This window comes from Populus euphratica, unplaced genomic scaffold, assembly GCF_000495115.2.
Source record: "Populus euphratica unplaced genomic scaffold, PopEup_1.0 scaffold895.1, whole genome shotgun sequence".
NCBI lineage: Eukaryota > Viridiplantae > Streptophyta > Magnoliopsida > Malpighiales > Salicaceae > Populus > Populus euphratica.
In genome coordinates, this window is record NW_011500495.1 from 23,304 (window position 1) to 40,324 (window position 17,021).

At 31.9% G+C, this 17,021-nt stretch overlaps 2 protein-coding genes across 3 annotated transcripts; one reads left to right on the forward strand and one right to left on the reverse strand.

The window, feature by feature from the left end:
• The first annotated feature begins 7,824 nt into the window (after positions 1 to 7,824).
• LOC105115011 (probable glucan endo-1,3-beta-glucosidase A6) lies at positions 7,825 to 9,893 on the forward strand. Its single transcript, XM_011011770.1, has 3 exons — positions 7,825 to 8,009; positions 8,093 to 9,397; positions 9,693 to 9,893. The coding sequence occupies exons 1-3, from the start codon at positions 7,952 to 7,954 to the stop codon at positions 9,728 to 9,730; spliced, it is 1,401 nt and encodes a 466-aa protein (XP_011010072.1). The 5' UTR covers positions 7,825 to 7,951; the 3' UTR covers positions 9,731 to 9,893.
• A 3,248-nt stretch (positions 9,894 to 13,141) lies between these two features.
• LOC105115012 (pre-mRNA-splicing factor ISY1 homolog) lies at positions 13,142 to 15,607 on the reverse strand. 2 transcript variants are annotated; one of them, XM_011011773.1, is made up of 3 exons: positions 14,476 to 15,607; positions 14,155 to 14,170; positions 13,142 to 13,604 (listed from the first exon to the last, which is right to left on the reverse strand). In XM_011011773.1, exon 1 carries the CDS (start codon positions 15,395 to 15,397, stop codon positions 14,486 to 14,488), a length of 912 nt encoding a protein of 303 aa, XP_011010075.1. In that variant the 5' UTR covers positions 15,398 to 15,607; the 3' UTR covers positions 13,142 to 13,604; positions 14,155 to 14,170; positions 14,476 to 14,485. The 2 variants fall into 2 exon arrangements, with proteins under 2 accessions (XP_011010075.1, XP_011010073.1); XM_011011771.1 differs by lacking the exon at positions 14,155 to 14,170.
• Between the last annotated feature and the right edge of the window lie 1,414 nt (positions 15,608 to 17,021).

The window sequence follows — 17,021 nt, forward strand, 5'->3', positions numbered from 1 at the left end:
TTTAATATTATTATTAATATTATAAATATAACTTTTAGGTCAGGAGTAGTAGATATACTCAATGCTCTTAGATATAGCTTTATAGAAAGACCTAACACTATTAGATTTTAATTTTTTTTGATTATTTTTATGCAAAAAAATTGACTACCGGCATAACCCGGGCCACGTTTTTAGTATAACTCTATAACCAATCAATTATGTCAAATCCAATATTGAACGATGGAATTTATAAAAATTTTAATTAAAAAATAATATAAAAATAAGTCAATTCAACCAGAGTTAACTCATTAAGCATTATTTTCAGGTTATAAGGCCGAAATAACCTAATAAAAAAATCAAAACAAACGATGAAGCCAAATTCTTATATGAACCAAGTCAAGTTTGAATTTGACCTATAAATGTCTACTAATTAGTTTTATAAGATCATGCATATCTCTCAAATTATACATTGAATCGAGTTGAAATTTTACAAGAAGAAACAATACACATTGAAATATAATATGGTAAATATTCAAGTCAGATAGAGTTCGAGAACATATTATTTTATAGAGTCTAAATTACTAGACGAATCTTGTCAAATCAGTTAAACTAAACCTTTATGTAATTGTTTGGGTCATATATGAGGTACAAGTGGAATTGTGTTGCGATGAGATGAAAACTAAATATCTCATATTTTCCAACCATATATGGTTTTCCTATTAATTCATCCAAATGAGAGAACAAAGTGTTTAAAGTTGGGATTGAAATCTACTTAGACTTTGTTTTTCTTATCCTATTTTATTTATTTATTTATTTATAAATAATTATTTTTATTTTAGGTTTGTTTTGACCCATTAACCAGCTTTTAGGGATTTATTTCATTATTAAACTTATGTTAGTTGATTACTAGTTTATGCCCATTAGCTTGTAACATGTAAGGGGTCTATTATGATTAGAGGAAACTATATTATATTTTTTTGAGCTATAAATTTAGACAACAACTTGAAGAAGAGGAAACTATATTATATTTTTTTTAGCTATAAATTTAGACAACAACTTGAAGAATAAACATGAGTGTTTTTTGTTTATTCATGGCAAAACAACCTTTCTTTATAAGGACAAAAATCATACATTGACTTATTGAAAATTAACTAGCTTTATGACGTTATTCACATGCTTAGAGTTCTTAGATACAAGGTTATATCTAGATTCAAATATTTTTTCAATACTTTTGGTTTATAAGTACAAGTTTAATTCTCGATCAGAGTTTTATCAGACCTGATTTTCAGCTTTTTGGTTTGTTATTTACTTTGCTGGGGGTTGCTTGATCACGTGATTAAAAAATTCACATCAGTTGATATCAAAGATAGACTCCAAAATCAGGTTATACCCATTATTATCTTCTTGTTGGCTTTTGTTTCCTTAGTTTTACTTGTCTTTGATTCAATTTTTATTGTTTCGTGTCTACAACTTAATAGTTTGCGTCTAGGGTTCCTTTTAAAAAAAATATTATTTTAGATTGTTGTTTTCTTAGAATATATCAATAACATAAATAGTAAAAAAAAAATATGTTATTTTAGTATGCTATTGTCTCAAAATATATTAGTAGCATAAAAATTAATAAAAAAAAATTTAAAAAGGAGCAACTAAAATTGAAAAAAGTGGAGGATTGATGAAAAAATAAAGGCCTACTAATTCATTCAAATAAGGAAGAACAACATTTTGAAGTCTGGAGTGAAATCTGTTAGGAATGTGCAAAAAATAAAAAAAATATTTTTTTCTTATATATTATGGATTTCAATCAATACAAGGATTTCTTAATCCTCTTGAAAGCATATGTGAAATCTATTAACTTATTTATTTTACAAGAATTCCATGTCAAACAATGAGACATTTATAGTAATAATTATTATCCATAGCTTGCAAGAATTTCATATACATTATGGAATACATGTGGTGGTAATGAGATTTAGGATTCTTTTGTTGTTCTTTTTTTTTATTTTATAGGATTTTTTTATTTAAAAAAGAGGTTATAAGAGGCTATTTAAAGAAGATATTCCGGTCATTTTCCCTCGTATTTTTAAAAGCATACTCTTAGCTAAACAAGAAAAGAAATTTCAGCATTCAAGACAATATCTTTCAATTAAGAAAAGAGGATTAATGGATGGTATAAAATGATTCTTTTTCATCTACAAGTTTCAAATTCAGCTACAAGGGATCTGATGCAAGGAGATACAATTTTGGGGCTGTTTTGATAACTTGTATCAATATAAATATTTCTTATGATTTATTTATTTTTAATGAATATTTAAGATAATTTTATTTCAATTTTAGGGCTTTTATTTCTATTAGATTTGTTTTTTCCCCCTAAAATCAATGTTTGGGCTTGTTTTAGGCATTAGGCTTGTGCTTAGCTGATTTTTAGTGAAGACCCATTGGTTTCCAATCCAATATAGGACCATTCTGGCTATTATTTAAAGATTATTATGTTTTGTTTTGTTGTAAATTTTGGGTAACCTTTAAAAATTAATAAAATTTTGTTTTATTTAAGCAAACTCCATCTTTTTTACTAGGATAAAGAGTAAATTTAATTTATCAAAGTATAACTGACATTGTGGTGTCATTCACAATTATCCAATGCTTCTTGTTCTAAGCTATAGGTTAACTCTGGGTTAAGGTTATAGCCTAACAGATTTGATAAGATTCATTTAATAACTTTGACCCACTGAAATAATATGTTTTCAAACTTCATTTGATTTGAAAATGTATCACCAAATATTTCCACGTGTATAGTATCTATCTATAAAATTTAAGCTCGATTCGATGTATGGTTTAGAAGATATGACCGATCTCACAAAACTTGTCATCAAATATTTTAAGGAAAATTTTAACCTGACTTGGTTTATATTAAGTTCTCAATCAAACATGTTATTAAATAATAAAATTAGAAAAAAAAAAGTTAATTAAAAAAATTCAACGAAGTTAACCTGTCAAACCCGTGACCCTAGATAATGAGATGAGGACAACCCAATAAAAAGCAAATCTAATATTGAAAGACTCATGATTATGGTAATGAGACTAGGATAATCTCTTAGGAAAAAAATGAATCAATTTAACCTAGGTAAAAATACCAAAACTTGCAACCTTGATCATGGGATCAAGATATTCCTATATAAAGAAAATTAAAATAAATTATGAAGTTCAATTCCTAATCGACCTAATGTTGAATGATGAAATTAAAAAAATTCAATTAAAAAAAGACACTAAAAATAACTCGAGTCAGCTCAAGTTAACCTATTAAGTATTATCAATTATAAAAAGACACTAAAAATAACTCAAGTCAGCTCAAGTTAACCTATTAAGTATTATTCTTGAGTCATGAGATTGGAATAGCCTAATAGAAAGCAAACAAAACAAATCATAAAGTTTGTTTCTCGATCCAATATTAAAAGACAAAATTGAAAAAACTGTTAATTAAAAGGAAAAAAACTAAGTCAATCAGATTAATTCGCCAAACTCGTGATCCATGTCCTAAGAATGAGATAACCTAATAAAAAATATATTTAATATTAAAAAATATATTTAAAAAAAAACATTGATTGAAAAAAAAATCAAATATTTTTTTAAAAAAACATTGATTGAAAAAAAAATCAAAGAATAAATAACAAAAAATATATATTTCAATTAGTAGTGCTTTATGAGTAGGGGTACAGTAAAACCCCCTCCTCTTTTAGTTTTTTTTGTTAATGACAAGAATAATGATAATATTAGCAGTACTAATAATAATATTAATAGTGATAATAATAAAGATAACAACAACAACAACAACAAATGATGATGATGATGATGATAATTGTGGTAATAGTATACATAATAATAATTTATTTTAATAATAACAGTAGTGATAATAGTAATAATTATAATGATAATATTAATATTAATAAAAATAATAGTAATGATATGAGTAATAATAGTAGTAGTAGTAGTAATAGTGATGGTAATGATGATAATAGTAATTATGACAAAGAATGATAATGATGATAATAGTAATTATGACAAAGACAATAACAACAAGAATGATAATAAAAATACTAATGATAATAGTAGTAATAGTAGTAGTAGTAATTTTTTTTATCTTTTATATATATTAACTTTATTTTTGAAAAAAAATATATTTATTTTCAGATAATATTTTTGAAAACAAAAAATATTTATTTTCAGATAATATTTTTAATATGTGTAACCTTGCATAATTTGTTTCTTTTATTTTATCTAATTAATTTAATATATGTGTTTACTTCTATTATTATTTAATATTAAATTTAATAAACAAATTCAACAAATTAGATAAATATCTCAGTCTTACGAGATTAAATATCTTGAAATATACTTGTCTTTTGATTTTTCTAATTTTGTTTTTAGTTATTATTAATGAATTTTTTTAGATATAGTTTTTAATTTAATTAATTATATATATGCATGGACTTTTCAATTTACATGATTTTTTATGTATAAATACACATAAAAAAAGTTAGTATATATAATTTGTTTTAAAAAAACATTTAACTTACAACAGAGCATAAGGGAATAGATTATTTATCTCTCTTACTTGTTACCACATATGTGTACATATATTGCATTACCATAACAACATTAAAAAATTGATAGTTATACCAGTTTATGATTTTTATTGATAAATTAGCAAAACTATCATAAAATCAATTGTTTAGGAATAAAAGAAGATGGAAGTTGAAATTGGTGTTAAGTTAATAATAATTGAAACAAATTTAATAATAAAATGTTGAAGCCAAACCCAATTAAATTAAAAAAATTATGTTTAGATAATTCATATATAATTTAATTTAAAACTTGAGTATTATATTGAGACAATTCATAAATAATTTAATTTAAAATCTGAGATAAATAAAAAATTAAAATTAAGATTTTTTAAATTTAAACTTTATACATAGTATAACTATAATAATACAAAATTTCTTTTTAATAATTTAGATTTTGTTTTCTTTTACTTTCATTTTTTTTTGTTTTTTATCCAAGATGCAACACAAACATGGTAAATAAACTAGCAATCACAAGTACAAACCGTTAGCAAGGGATCATTCCGTACATATATTAGAAATAGGATGATGAGGGTATAAGATGGATCAAAGTTTAATCCGTTCTCACAATCGATATGTACCTTGCTGCACTTACGGGCTGGTGCCTCCTTAGCATATCAAACAGTATATTGCTCTCACTTTATCCAATTCAAACACCAGAATTTCGTTTGTTTAAATAAAGAGAGATGAAAAAAATGTGCTTTTATTATATGATTTTTAGGAGAGATTCAAGGGTTTTCCTGCAATTGTCTGATCATAAACTCCATCTAAAACAGAGTCCCATTAGCTAATTCTTTTGACCCACTTGATTTAGCCTGTGTGTTTTGTTGTGATACTATAAATCACAGTTGTAATTCCACTGCATCATTTGATTATAGCTCCCTGTAGACTGTAATTCCAGTTGCTGTAAATGTAAGAGCTTTTTGAAATGGATAATCTCTTTGGCAACATCAAGATCTATTGCACAGATTCATAATGTAAAAATGGTTTTAATGACTGAATGTCTCACACTAGTAATTTAGTTAATAATAAATAATGACTAATAAGTCCATACAAGCTCTTTTGCACACAATTGGGTACAAATTCTATGCTTCTGCACAGTAAAAACTACTAGTTTCATTTCATATAAGAATATTGTAAGAAACAAAGTACTATACCAAATATGGTGATATGACCGTTGAACACTGCTGGACTTGAGGAACTCTTCCCTACGAACTCACCTGAGATTGGCACCGGTGCCACTTTTCCTAATCTTGGAGGAGCTGCAGGACCCAGATCCCATTCGTCAGTTGGAGGAGGGAAAAAAGAAGACATGTTAGGAGCATTTACATATGGCAAAACAGCAGTAGAAGCTCCAATAGTAGGTTCACTGGTTAGAGCAAGCACACTGGCAAAGAACATGATCATTGATATAACAACAGAAAACTTTGTAATGACAGCCATGGTGTTAGAATTGTTTGGCAGACCTTGTCGAAGGCTAGATATTGAGTGAAGGGAATGCGGGCAGTGAAGTGTTGAAGGGTACCTAGATAAAGATGGTGGTGTGACTGTCAGCTCAACATCACGGGATATACAGTGACTGCTTTATTCCGCCAGCAAGGTTTCTAGCCCTTATTTATAAGAACATTTTGTTTTTCTTGACTTTGTCTTCTTGTGTCATAGTGGCCTTTGCAGACAGACACAGTAGTAGTGGAGCCATATAATGCTGTAAGAAAGGATTGTTCTTTTATTGTTTCACATGCTAAGGGGGGAGAAAGGGGAAATGGGAGGAATAAAAAAATTGAGGCTTAAAGATACATAAAAATTAAGCTTCAGATCTAGAGATATTTTGGTAGTGGCAAAATTTGTTTTTCTAGGCTTTGGAGGTTTCTGATGACCCAAGTTTGACATTACATTTTATTAACATTATGGTAAGTGTTTCTAACAGTAGAGATCGGAGATGGATGCAAGCAGGATCAAAAGATTGGTCGTTATTCAATAAATTGTCTCTTCGAGGGCTTTTTTTTTTTTTTGGTAAGTTCTTCGAGGGCTTTTTTGCTTTCCTCTATGCTCCAGAAAACATTTACAGATGTAAAAAACATACAAATAATACATATTTACACCAACTTTTGTACACAGCTTCAAATGGTCCTCCAAAATCATGGAAAATGAGCTACAGAAAAATAATCTTGTTATAATTGAGAAGCACGATCAGGATGGTCCATCTCCTTTCACCATCAATGGGAGAATGCCCCACTAATTTATAGAATCACGTAATGCATATAGACACAGTCTAGCAAAATTACAACCACTGCAGATTCAATCAAGGTGAAACTTGGAACCCGTGATTTTCACCACCAGCAGAATCCAAAGCTGAAATCTAGCATTTATGTCAACCTAAGTGATTCCATGGAACCATTGCAAGAGCAAATTCAAAACTTTACTCCAAACCAGAACCAGAGGGCAAAACAGAATTCCAAGCAGAACCAAACTCGAACTGGAATAGCAGCAAAACTTGAAAGTAAGAAATGTAGCAGCACCAATGAAGCGGACTCTTAAAACCATTGGCAAACTCAAAGTTGCATAAAGAATCATGGAAAGTTTCACCAATAAAGGACTGGTTGGCTGGTAAAAGAAAAAAACCAAACTACAAACAACAATCCAAAATATTGTACATGCCCTTGTACTGATGATGTCTCTAAAATCACAAAGGTCCAAGGATTTTAGGTGCAGGTAAATTAACTATGAAGCAATTTCTTATAGCAGACAGAGGCAGTTAGATATAAGTCAGTGTATCTGGAAGGTTGTTCTCCCTCTTTTTTTCTTTTTTTCTTTTTCTAAGGCTGCTTGTTTGTGCTTTCATTCTCCGCTTTCCCTTTCTTTCTTTGTTTTTTTTTCTTGAGTTTTAAGGTGGATACACAATGCTGCAATTCTCCATCCTTTCTATCATCAGAAAATCAAAAGAATCATACATTTTTCTTCTTTCATTTTGTTTCTAATTCTTATAAATTAAGCAGCCGTGCGGATGGCATGATGTTTCAAAGAAATCTACAAGGCCATACAAGGCTGTAAGTTGTTAATCATTTCACACAATGGGAAATTCCCATCCACCCTTTGAACTGTCACAGAAACAGGAGAAACATACCGAATCAAAAAAGGTCCATCACCTACTTGCTTTCACTTCGTTACCTTTATCTTTTCCACTTGAAATATATTATGTCCATCGGTTATGTCTGTTTTTTGTTCCTTGTTTAAGTTTCTTTAATAAAGCCCATACAAAGATAGCAGAGTCAATTTAGTTCGAGCTTCAAGAGTTCTTATAGAAGTTCCAATAAGAACTCTGTAATGGGAAGACATACTATGCTTCAGGAAACAAAATGACAAGAAAAATGCATGGTGATGCTCTCCTTTTCTTCTCTCTTCTTGTTCTCTCTGGTAAGTTTTCTGCCACCAAACATGTCACTTTCAGTTTTCTTGTTCATTTTTCTCAACTAATTCCAGAATATTCAATTTGACAGATGCAATGCCTTCAGGGAAGGTTGGGGTGAACTATGGCCTGCTTGGGAACAACTTGCCATCTGCAGGTCAATCCATAGAATCTCTCAGAGCCATGAAAGCTGGCAGTGTAAAGCTCTATGATGCCAACCCTGAAATCCTGAGACTCTTAGCGGGAACTGATATCCGGGTCTCCATTATGGTTCCCAATTATGAAATCATCAGCATAGCCACCAACCAGACCTCCGCCAACAAATGGGTCGAAGACAATGTCCTCGCTTACCACCCTGAAACCATGATCCGTACCATTCTTGTTGGCAATGAAGTTCTCAGCTATTGTTCAGATGAAGGAAAACGGATTTGGAATCATCTTGTGCTTGCAATGCGTAGAATCAAGATCTCTCTCAGAGCTCAGGATATTCGTAACATCAAAGTAGGCACTCCGCTAGCCATGGACGTGCTGCAGACAGCTTTTCCACCATCCACTGGGATTTTTCGGTCTGATATCTCAACTACCGTGATGGTGCCCTTGCTAAAATTCTTAAACAGCACCAAGTCATTTTTCTTCATTGACGTCTACCCTTATTTCCCTTGGTCTGCAAATCCCATCAATATAAACCTCGATTTTGCGTTGTTTCAATCAAATATCAAATACACTGACCCCGGTAGTGGCTTGGTCTACACCAACCTCCTAGACCAAATGCTTGACTCCCTTGTTTTTGCCATGGCCAAACTTGGATTTCACAGTATCCGGCTTTCGATAGCTGAAACTGGCTGGCCTAATGCAGGCGATATCGGTGAAACTGGTGCTAGCATTTACAACGCAGCTACTTACAATCGGAATCTTGTTACAAAGATGACTGGTCGGCCCCAAATCGGCACCCCAGCTAGACCAGGTTTGTTCATACCAGCATTTATCTTTTCCTTGTACGATGAGAACCAAAAGACTGGCCCCGGAACAGAGCGGCACTGGGGCTTGTTGCATCCAAATGGGACATCAATATATCAAATTGATTTGACAGGGAAGAGAGCATCATCAGACTATGAACCGCTACCTGCAACACAAAATGACATGCCCTACGAAGGCAAATCATGGTGCGTAGCAGCACCGGACGTCAATCTGACAGAGTTGGAAAGAGCATTAAATTTTGCATGCAGTAAAGGAAACGGGACCTGTGAAGCCTTGACCCCAGGGAAGGAATGTTATGAGCCATTGTCAGTAATTTGGCATGCCAGTTTTGCATTTAGCTCGTATTGGGCTAAGTTCAGGAGCCAGGGTGCCAATTGCTACTTCAATGGACTTGCTGTGCAGACCACCAGGAATCCAAGTGAGTTTGCATGATTTTAAGTGAGGGGTGGGTTTAAGGACCGTGAACAATCCTCAAACACATGAATACCAACATAAATATTAATTACCCTATGATTTTACCTCGCTTGCACGACTGTTTTACAAACGAATAGAAAATTAGTCAAAAAAAACATCAATTGCGAAAGCATGATTCACCTGAACTTGATATCCAAACCACATTTCTTATTTGCCAAAGCATTGATGCAAGTTGGCGACATGAAAGATTCACTTTGTTACTCTCTCTTTTTTTCGTGATAATTTTTTTTTTTTTGCAGGTCGAGGATTATGCCAGTTCCCCAGTGTGACTATTTGAAGACAATTGAAGCCTCTGTAAGCAGCACACGGACATGAATCTCAATCAATCAAGTCTTGTTTCAGAACTTTCTGTTTTAGCTGAAACCAGACATAGGCCCGAGGCGTCTTATTTCATATTTGTTCTTTTTTAAAAAAAATTAATGTCTATGTGATGCAGTAACATTTTAAAAGGATCAATTAATCTTTTTCAAATGAGGAAAGGAAAACAATTTTGTTTAATTTTAAGCTAATTAATTATAGAAGAATGAAATTGAATTAAAAAAATAATAATTTAAATTAGTATAATAAACATGTAATGTATATAATAACGGGTGATTTAACTTGGGTTAACTTGTAAATTCATGATCTAAGTTATGAGATCATGATAACTTGATAAAAGAGATTGAAAAAAACACAAAACTCTTTTTATATATAAAAAATCAATGTCAAACAATGAAATTAAAAAAAAAAAATTCAACATATAATAACTTTTCAAGCATGTGAACCAGGTCACTAGATACTATACATTAAAAAATCAAGAAATTTAATCCCCAACCAGTGGAATATTAAATAATTAAATAAGGGAAAAAATTCAATTATACAAAAAAATTCAAAACTAAAAATAACAATTAAAAAAATAAAAATAAAAATAAAAGATAAATTAAAAGATAACTATGAATTTATGAATAAGTGGTGAAATTTAAAAGAAATCAAATGAATAAAAAGATAAAAAACAAATCAGAATAATAAAAATCAAATTAAAAAAATAATATTTCATAAATCTAGATTGAAAAACAAAATTGTAAAAAAATTATGAAAGGATTAAAAAAAAAACCCTAAATGATAGTTTCAAATTTTTTGCTCCCAGGAATAAATCAAATAATCTCACCATGCATTCAAAATTGAAGAGATAAATTTAACGCAGTACCAAGGCAATTGATATTTCTTGTCAAGGACAAAAAAAAAGCAATTTAATTGTAAAAGGCAAGCACGAAGAAATAATTTTATTAACAACTATAAAAGTGTATGTGATATTGTGACAGTTTTTATAGTTATAATTTAAAAAAAAAATATTTTATAAAAATTATTTTTAGTTAAGATTGGTTTAGTAAAATATATATTTAATTAAAATTATATTTAAAATTAAAATTGAATACAAAATAATTTAATATATTTAGTTAAGTATGTTTTTCAAATTAAGATTATAAAATAATTAAAAATAACATATATTAATATTGTTGGTTTTTAATTAAAATATTATAAATTTAATTATTATTATTATATTATGAAATAAACAATGCTTTATACAAAGTATTTTTATTATTCCATTAAACTATTTGTAATTTCATCATATACGAAATTCATCCGAAAATGACTACAGTTTTCATGGCTTCCTAAGCATTCAACAATATTAGATAAAATATTATCAGGAACAAAATTAAAATTGCGATCAAATTCTGCAAATGCTAAGTTATCATGCAATCTCCTTTTAATATAATTATGTAGTGTCATTGAATAATGTTAAATACTAGCTTCTCGAATAAAACACAATATCTGAGAAATGTTTTTGGATTTTTTTTATTTTACTAGGTAAAACCCAATCTAATACATTTAAATTTTGACCGGATTTGTTTTGATTCAAAAATAGTGAAGAGTGAATTAATTCACTCTTTATTGTTTACTTTGTAGAACACTAAAATAAAAAAATGTAGCAAAAAGAGGAGAATGAGAAGAGAAAAAACAATGGAAATAAGAGGGTTGTTATGGAAAATTTTTACAATGGTTTCGTTATCGTTTAACAAGAAACGAGAGAAGGGAATAAAGAGAAACAATGATGAAAATTTAAGAAATAATAAGATTTTTCTAGATCTGAATAATGAGAAACCTCTCAAGTTGTTTTGAAATTTTTTTGTAATGATTATTTATTTGTATTGTCAGTGAAAGAGAGAAAGCATGCCTTCACAAAAAACAAATTCAAATTACTTTTCAAGAAATTGAGTTCCAGCCCTAACTTCAAGTGAGATTATAGTTTTTAAACTTGACCCGGTGATTGCCCGGTCCAATGATCGGGTCATGGGTCAGATGGGTTAACCCGGGTCAAAAAAAAAAAACAAAAACATTTCACCAATTCCTCAAAAATGCCCCCAATTAAAAACCCAACAAAAAAACTCAATAAAAAAATCCAAATGCAATTCCAAAAACCCAGCAAAAACAATGAAAACCCATTTCCATAAATTTTCCATGAATCCCACCACCAAAAACACAAAAAAATACACCCTTACAAGTTATAGATGTGAAAACCTTGAAAAGTTTCAACCTTTTTAACAAGGAAGGAGTGTAAGCCACTCTCTCAAAACCTTAACACCTCTCTTTAAAGCCTTAAGATCAAACCCAGCAGATGCCATTCTTAGGAGCTCTAGATTACCCGTCATCGTTGATTGAGGCAAAGTGGATGACTGAGATTATACAAAAGAAGGCAAAGAAGATTGAGGGGAAGGAGAAGGGTTTGAAGAAAAGACCCACCTTTGGATTATAGACGAGCTGCTTTCAGCCATCCTATCATCAAGCATACCATCAACAGAGTCGGGAAAGGATAGGCAAAAGACGTGCTAATCAAATCCTCTCTTTCAACTCTATCCCTTCTTGGTCTCAGCTAACCAATCTCATTCTCAGCTCCCTTTCCTTATCCTATCAAGCAAGTGGCTTACACTCCTTGCTTTGCTTTCATCCTATTTTTAGTGCCGCTTGCTTGCTCAAAGGAGAAATGAAAAGGTTGTTTTTAGTGTCGCTTGCTTGCTCAAAGGAGAAATGAAAAGCAAGATAGTAGAAAAAAAAAATAAGATCAAGTTTCATCCGAGTTTATCCGGGTCGACAAGCCGAGTCGACTGGGTTTCACCGGGTCAAATCCTTGACTGTTTTTTACTTAGAACCAGCCTGATCCCAGGCCCGGGAGGCCGGTTCCCGAGTCAATCCACCAAGCCGGGTTTCAAAACTGTGGGTGAGACCCACAACAAAGAAAGAGTTCCAGCATTAGTTTCAGGTGAGACCCACAACAATAAAAATGTGATTAACATCTAACCAAACGTATAGCATTTTCCTATAAACACAGCCGCAAACATAGCACCAAATCACACCCGAATATATTGTTTGGTATTCTAGATGTTGTTCTGTAGGTTATCTTGCTGCTGTTTGTTGCCATCCCGATGTCCCCCGTTAGGCACGTGACTACAAGTTGCTGAGTTCAATGCTATAGATGAATCAGCTGCATTATTGTGTTCTTGATGATTTTCTAGCTGTCTTTCGTACGGACATGGTGAATCTGTTGGCTACCAATATGAAGCATTTTGATGTAAATGCACAGGAAGTAGAGATGTAGGAATGGTGACCATAAGTCATCTACTTTGCACACGAGGAATCATCCCAGGATAAGTTGTAAATCATTCCCTACATTATGATAAAGTGCTCATCGTTTTCTTGAGGTCAGAAACCTACACCTCTGCGTTACAATTTCGTGCTGTCATAAATATTATTAAAAATAAACCAAAACGGAAGGGTGATTTCCAAACGCTGAAATTTGACTAACAGACACAGATGCTTGCTTTGCCAAGAAGCAGCTACTCCTCTACCAGCTTCAGGACCACAAGAACACTAATGGAGGATAAAAGCTCCTGAAAAAGAAGGGGGGGAAAGGACGACATAGACCTGTCCAAAATCTCCACTCAAGATGCGGCATCATCATATGCAAAGACAACCACCACCATCCACTGAATGATAATAACTAGCATAGACCCTTCCAACAGAAAATTGCTCGCTATGAACTGAACCCTTGCAGGGTTAAGGACACAACAATTCCACTAGGACAACAGTCCCTGAAAGAGCCACCTCCAAACAACCTGATCATGATCCCAGAATCAACAAAAATCAGATATTGAACAACAGCAGGCGGATTATAATTATGAAAGCAAACCAAAGACACCTCCACTCAGAATAACAAACACTCAGCTCTCCTTTAAAAATAACACAAAATACTGTAATGACTTAGCAAAGCATAGCCATCTTCCTCTCAAAATCTCCCCAAAGGAAATCAAAAGAAAGTAACTTTTTCATCTCACTTCTAAGAATAAACACGGAAGGACCTCACCAGGATTTGAGATACCAGGCAAATCCTAGAGGAAAAATCTAATCATGTTGCAGCATATCAAGTTCCTGGAATTAAAAGTCACAGCAGCCCGCCAATTTGTCCCCCTCCCTCCATAAACTTGACTTTTCTAGAGCTTCAAAACACATTATATGATGGGGAATTCGCTTATCAGCTAATGAACAAGTCACCACGTCCAGTAACAATGTCACGCTCCAGCAAAAGCCCGAGGAATCACAAACCAAGTGAAATATGAAAGAGACGAGGGTATTAATTTAACATGAATACATAGACTGGTTCTCTACCTCAAATCCAGATTTCCTGTTGTTGATGCAAGAAAACAAAATGAATATGAAAAATCAAAAATCAATGTACATTTCCCACAAAGTCAGAACACAACTTTCACATTAGCAAACATTAAAGGAGAACATCAGCATTCTACTGCAAACATATTTTGAGCATTGTAAAATAAAATAATGTAAAGAAGAAAAATTAGAACTTGCTTTGTTAAACACAAAGCAACCGCCTAATCATAATGCTAACAAGTCAAACAAATTCTACATAAAACCACAAGCACTGTAACTATAATTCAAAAAGAAAGCTCTAAACCAACCAACATTACATACCATCAGCCATCTAGCGCTGAATATTAAGCATAACCTTAGCTTCAGTCTGCTCCTCCATCAATGAATCACTAGCATACTTGCTCAACAACTCCATTTTCTTCTTCTCCAAAACCATCCTCTCAATCTCCTTATCGTCTGGCAACGGAACATGCACAACAAACTCTCTCTCCTTTTCCTTCCTCTCAATATCCTCTCTCTCCCTCTCCTCCCTCCTCTCCTCCTCCACCACATCCTCCTCCTCCTCAAACAAAACCTCTGCTCCAACACCAACTCCAACACTCACAACTTCCTTGGCACCTTTCCTCGCTTCCTTCCTTATTGCCTCCATCCTCTTCCACTCCTCCACCGCACGCATTCTCATCTCTTCCTCCGCAGGACCTTCAACCTTCTCCAATATCCCATCCTCCTCGTCCCTATACCCATAATAACTCGCATCAATCCTCTTGTAAATATCATACCTCGTCCGCCTCTTTCTCAGCTCCGGCGGTTTCTCAAACAACTCCCTGACACCCGGCAACTTCTTCGCCGCACCAAAATACCTATAGCCAGGCCCACGCCCGCTAGGGTTAGGCACATCAATAATATTTCCTTCCAAATCCGTCATTTTGGCAGAATGTTTGGCATAATTAGGACCGCCAAGCTCAACAATACGGCGTTCCCAATGCGATTTCTCGCGGATTAACTTGTTGATTTCGTCGTTTAGGTCGCGGAGGCGGTGTTCGCCGAGACCTTCGTTTTGAATCTCGGCGACTTTGCGGCCGATTTCGCGCATGATTTGCTGACGCCACCTGTCGGCTTCGGCGAGGTCGCGGCATTCGGAGGCTAGGTAAGGACGGCGTTCTTTAGGTTTCTTTTTTTCTTCGGCTTTTAGTGTTATGAATCGATTGAGCATCGACTGAGCTTTCTCTTCGTTTCGTGCCATCTTGTTGTTGAATTTCCTTTGACCTAATTTTTTTAAAAAAGTTTTGCGCTCTGAATTCTGATACACACAAACGGAGAAGAGCTGAAGCCAGAAAGTAGTGAGAAACTGCAATAAATAACAGACGCTCGCACCACAGACGACGTCCTATTACGAAGGGGACACGGTTAAACGACGTCCTGTTCTGTTCAAAAGGCAACGATGTCGTATTGTTAAAAAAATGCAAGTGCAATCCTAATATTAGAGTGTAGCTTAACCGTTAAACTTTAAATTTACTATTTGAAAATTATTAGTTTAATTTTTATAAATTTTAGAGTTATTAAATATTTATATGATTAGTAATATTAAAACTTATAAAATTAATTAAAATATATACAAGCTAATATAAATAACTACGTTAATTAAAAAAAAATTCAAGTGTTAAGTGTTAACTACTAATTCTAATCCAACCGTTTGTTATCATTTCCTTAATTATAATTTGATTGGACTTTAGGATTTGAAATTATGGGGGAAAGAAGACTTTGGTTTGTTTTGTTGCTTTTATTGATTTCGTGAGTTAATTTACTTTCTTTTATCGTAATATATTGTAAATACACTAACCTTAGCTTTGTGCATTAAATTTTAAGATCAAATATACACCACCAATGAGATTTAATTTTAATTCACGTATATTACAGATATCATGTACGGTTTGTTTTGAAAATGAGTTTTCAAGGCTCATTTATATAAATTTTTGGAATAATTACAAAAAAAAACTCTTATATATTTTGATTTATTTTTCAATTTTAATCTAAGATATGAAAAATTACAGCTTGTCTCTTAAACTTTATACATATAATAACACTTAAAATTTAAAAAAAAAACAAAACATATATAATCATTGATAAATTTACTATTATATTTATTTTAATGACTAAGTAGCCATTGAAGCATAAAAATAACAAAATTACAGTCATAATTTATAATTACAATAATATTATCCATGATTTCTTGAAGATAAATTCCCTTTAAGCATTTCATCAAACAACTTTAAGGTATCATTGATGGGATTTTTTTTTTTCCTATTGTATTTGAAAAGAAAGGAACTAAAGAATTCATAATAGTATTGCATATAAAGAAATAACACCATTCATTCATTCCTGAAATATAATTTTAGATCTACCCTACAAAACTCAACAAAACAAAACAAGAAAAAAAACAGAATTTATTAACAACTTTAAAATTGATCCTTTCTAGCATGTCGATCTTTACTTTGTTGGCAATTATGAAATTAAGTCTAAGTGTGTGGTTATGGAGGCAATTAATTTTAGAGAGCATATAAGGATACGAGCAGAGGTTGGATCCTTATAATGATGAAGCACATGATAACTTGCTTCCTCCAAAACTAAATTTATACAGATGAGAAAAGATAGTAAAAAACAAATTACTTAATTAAAATGTTATTACTAACATAATGATTTGTTTATAAGAACTTGGGAAAGCATACGATGCCTAACAATTAATGATCTCAAACCACAACCACTCAATTTGTTTATGAAGTAATAAGCCTTAAAAAAAATGTAAGTATAGTCATTTTCAAAATGTTTTTTTATTTAGAAATGTATTAAAATAATTTTTTATTTTTAAA

Excerpts from the sequence above, each read along its gene's own strand:
- LOC105115011 (XM_011011770.1), top strand. The coding sequence starts at position 7,952 with ATGACAAGAAAAATGCATGGTGATGCTCTCCTTTTCTTCTCTCTTCTT. Across the intron at positions 8,010-8,092 it reads CTCTCTTCTTGTTCTCTCTG|ATGCAATGCCTTCAGGGAAG; the intron begins GTAAGTTTTCTG and ends TCAATTTGACAG. Across the intron at positions 9,398-9,692 it reads GCAGACCACCAGGAATCCAA|GTCGAGGATTATGCCAGTTC; the intron begins GTGAGTTTGCAT and ends TTTTTTTTGCAG.
- LOC105115012 (XM_011011771.1), bottom strand. The coding sequence starts at position 15,397 with ATGGCACGAAACGAAGAGAAAGCTCAGTCGATGCTCAATCGATTCATA.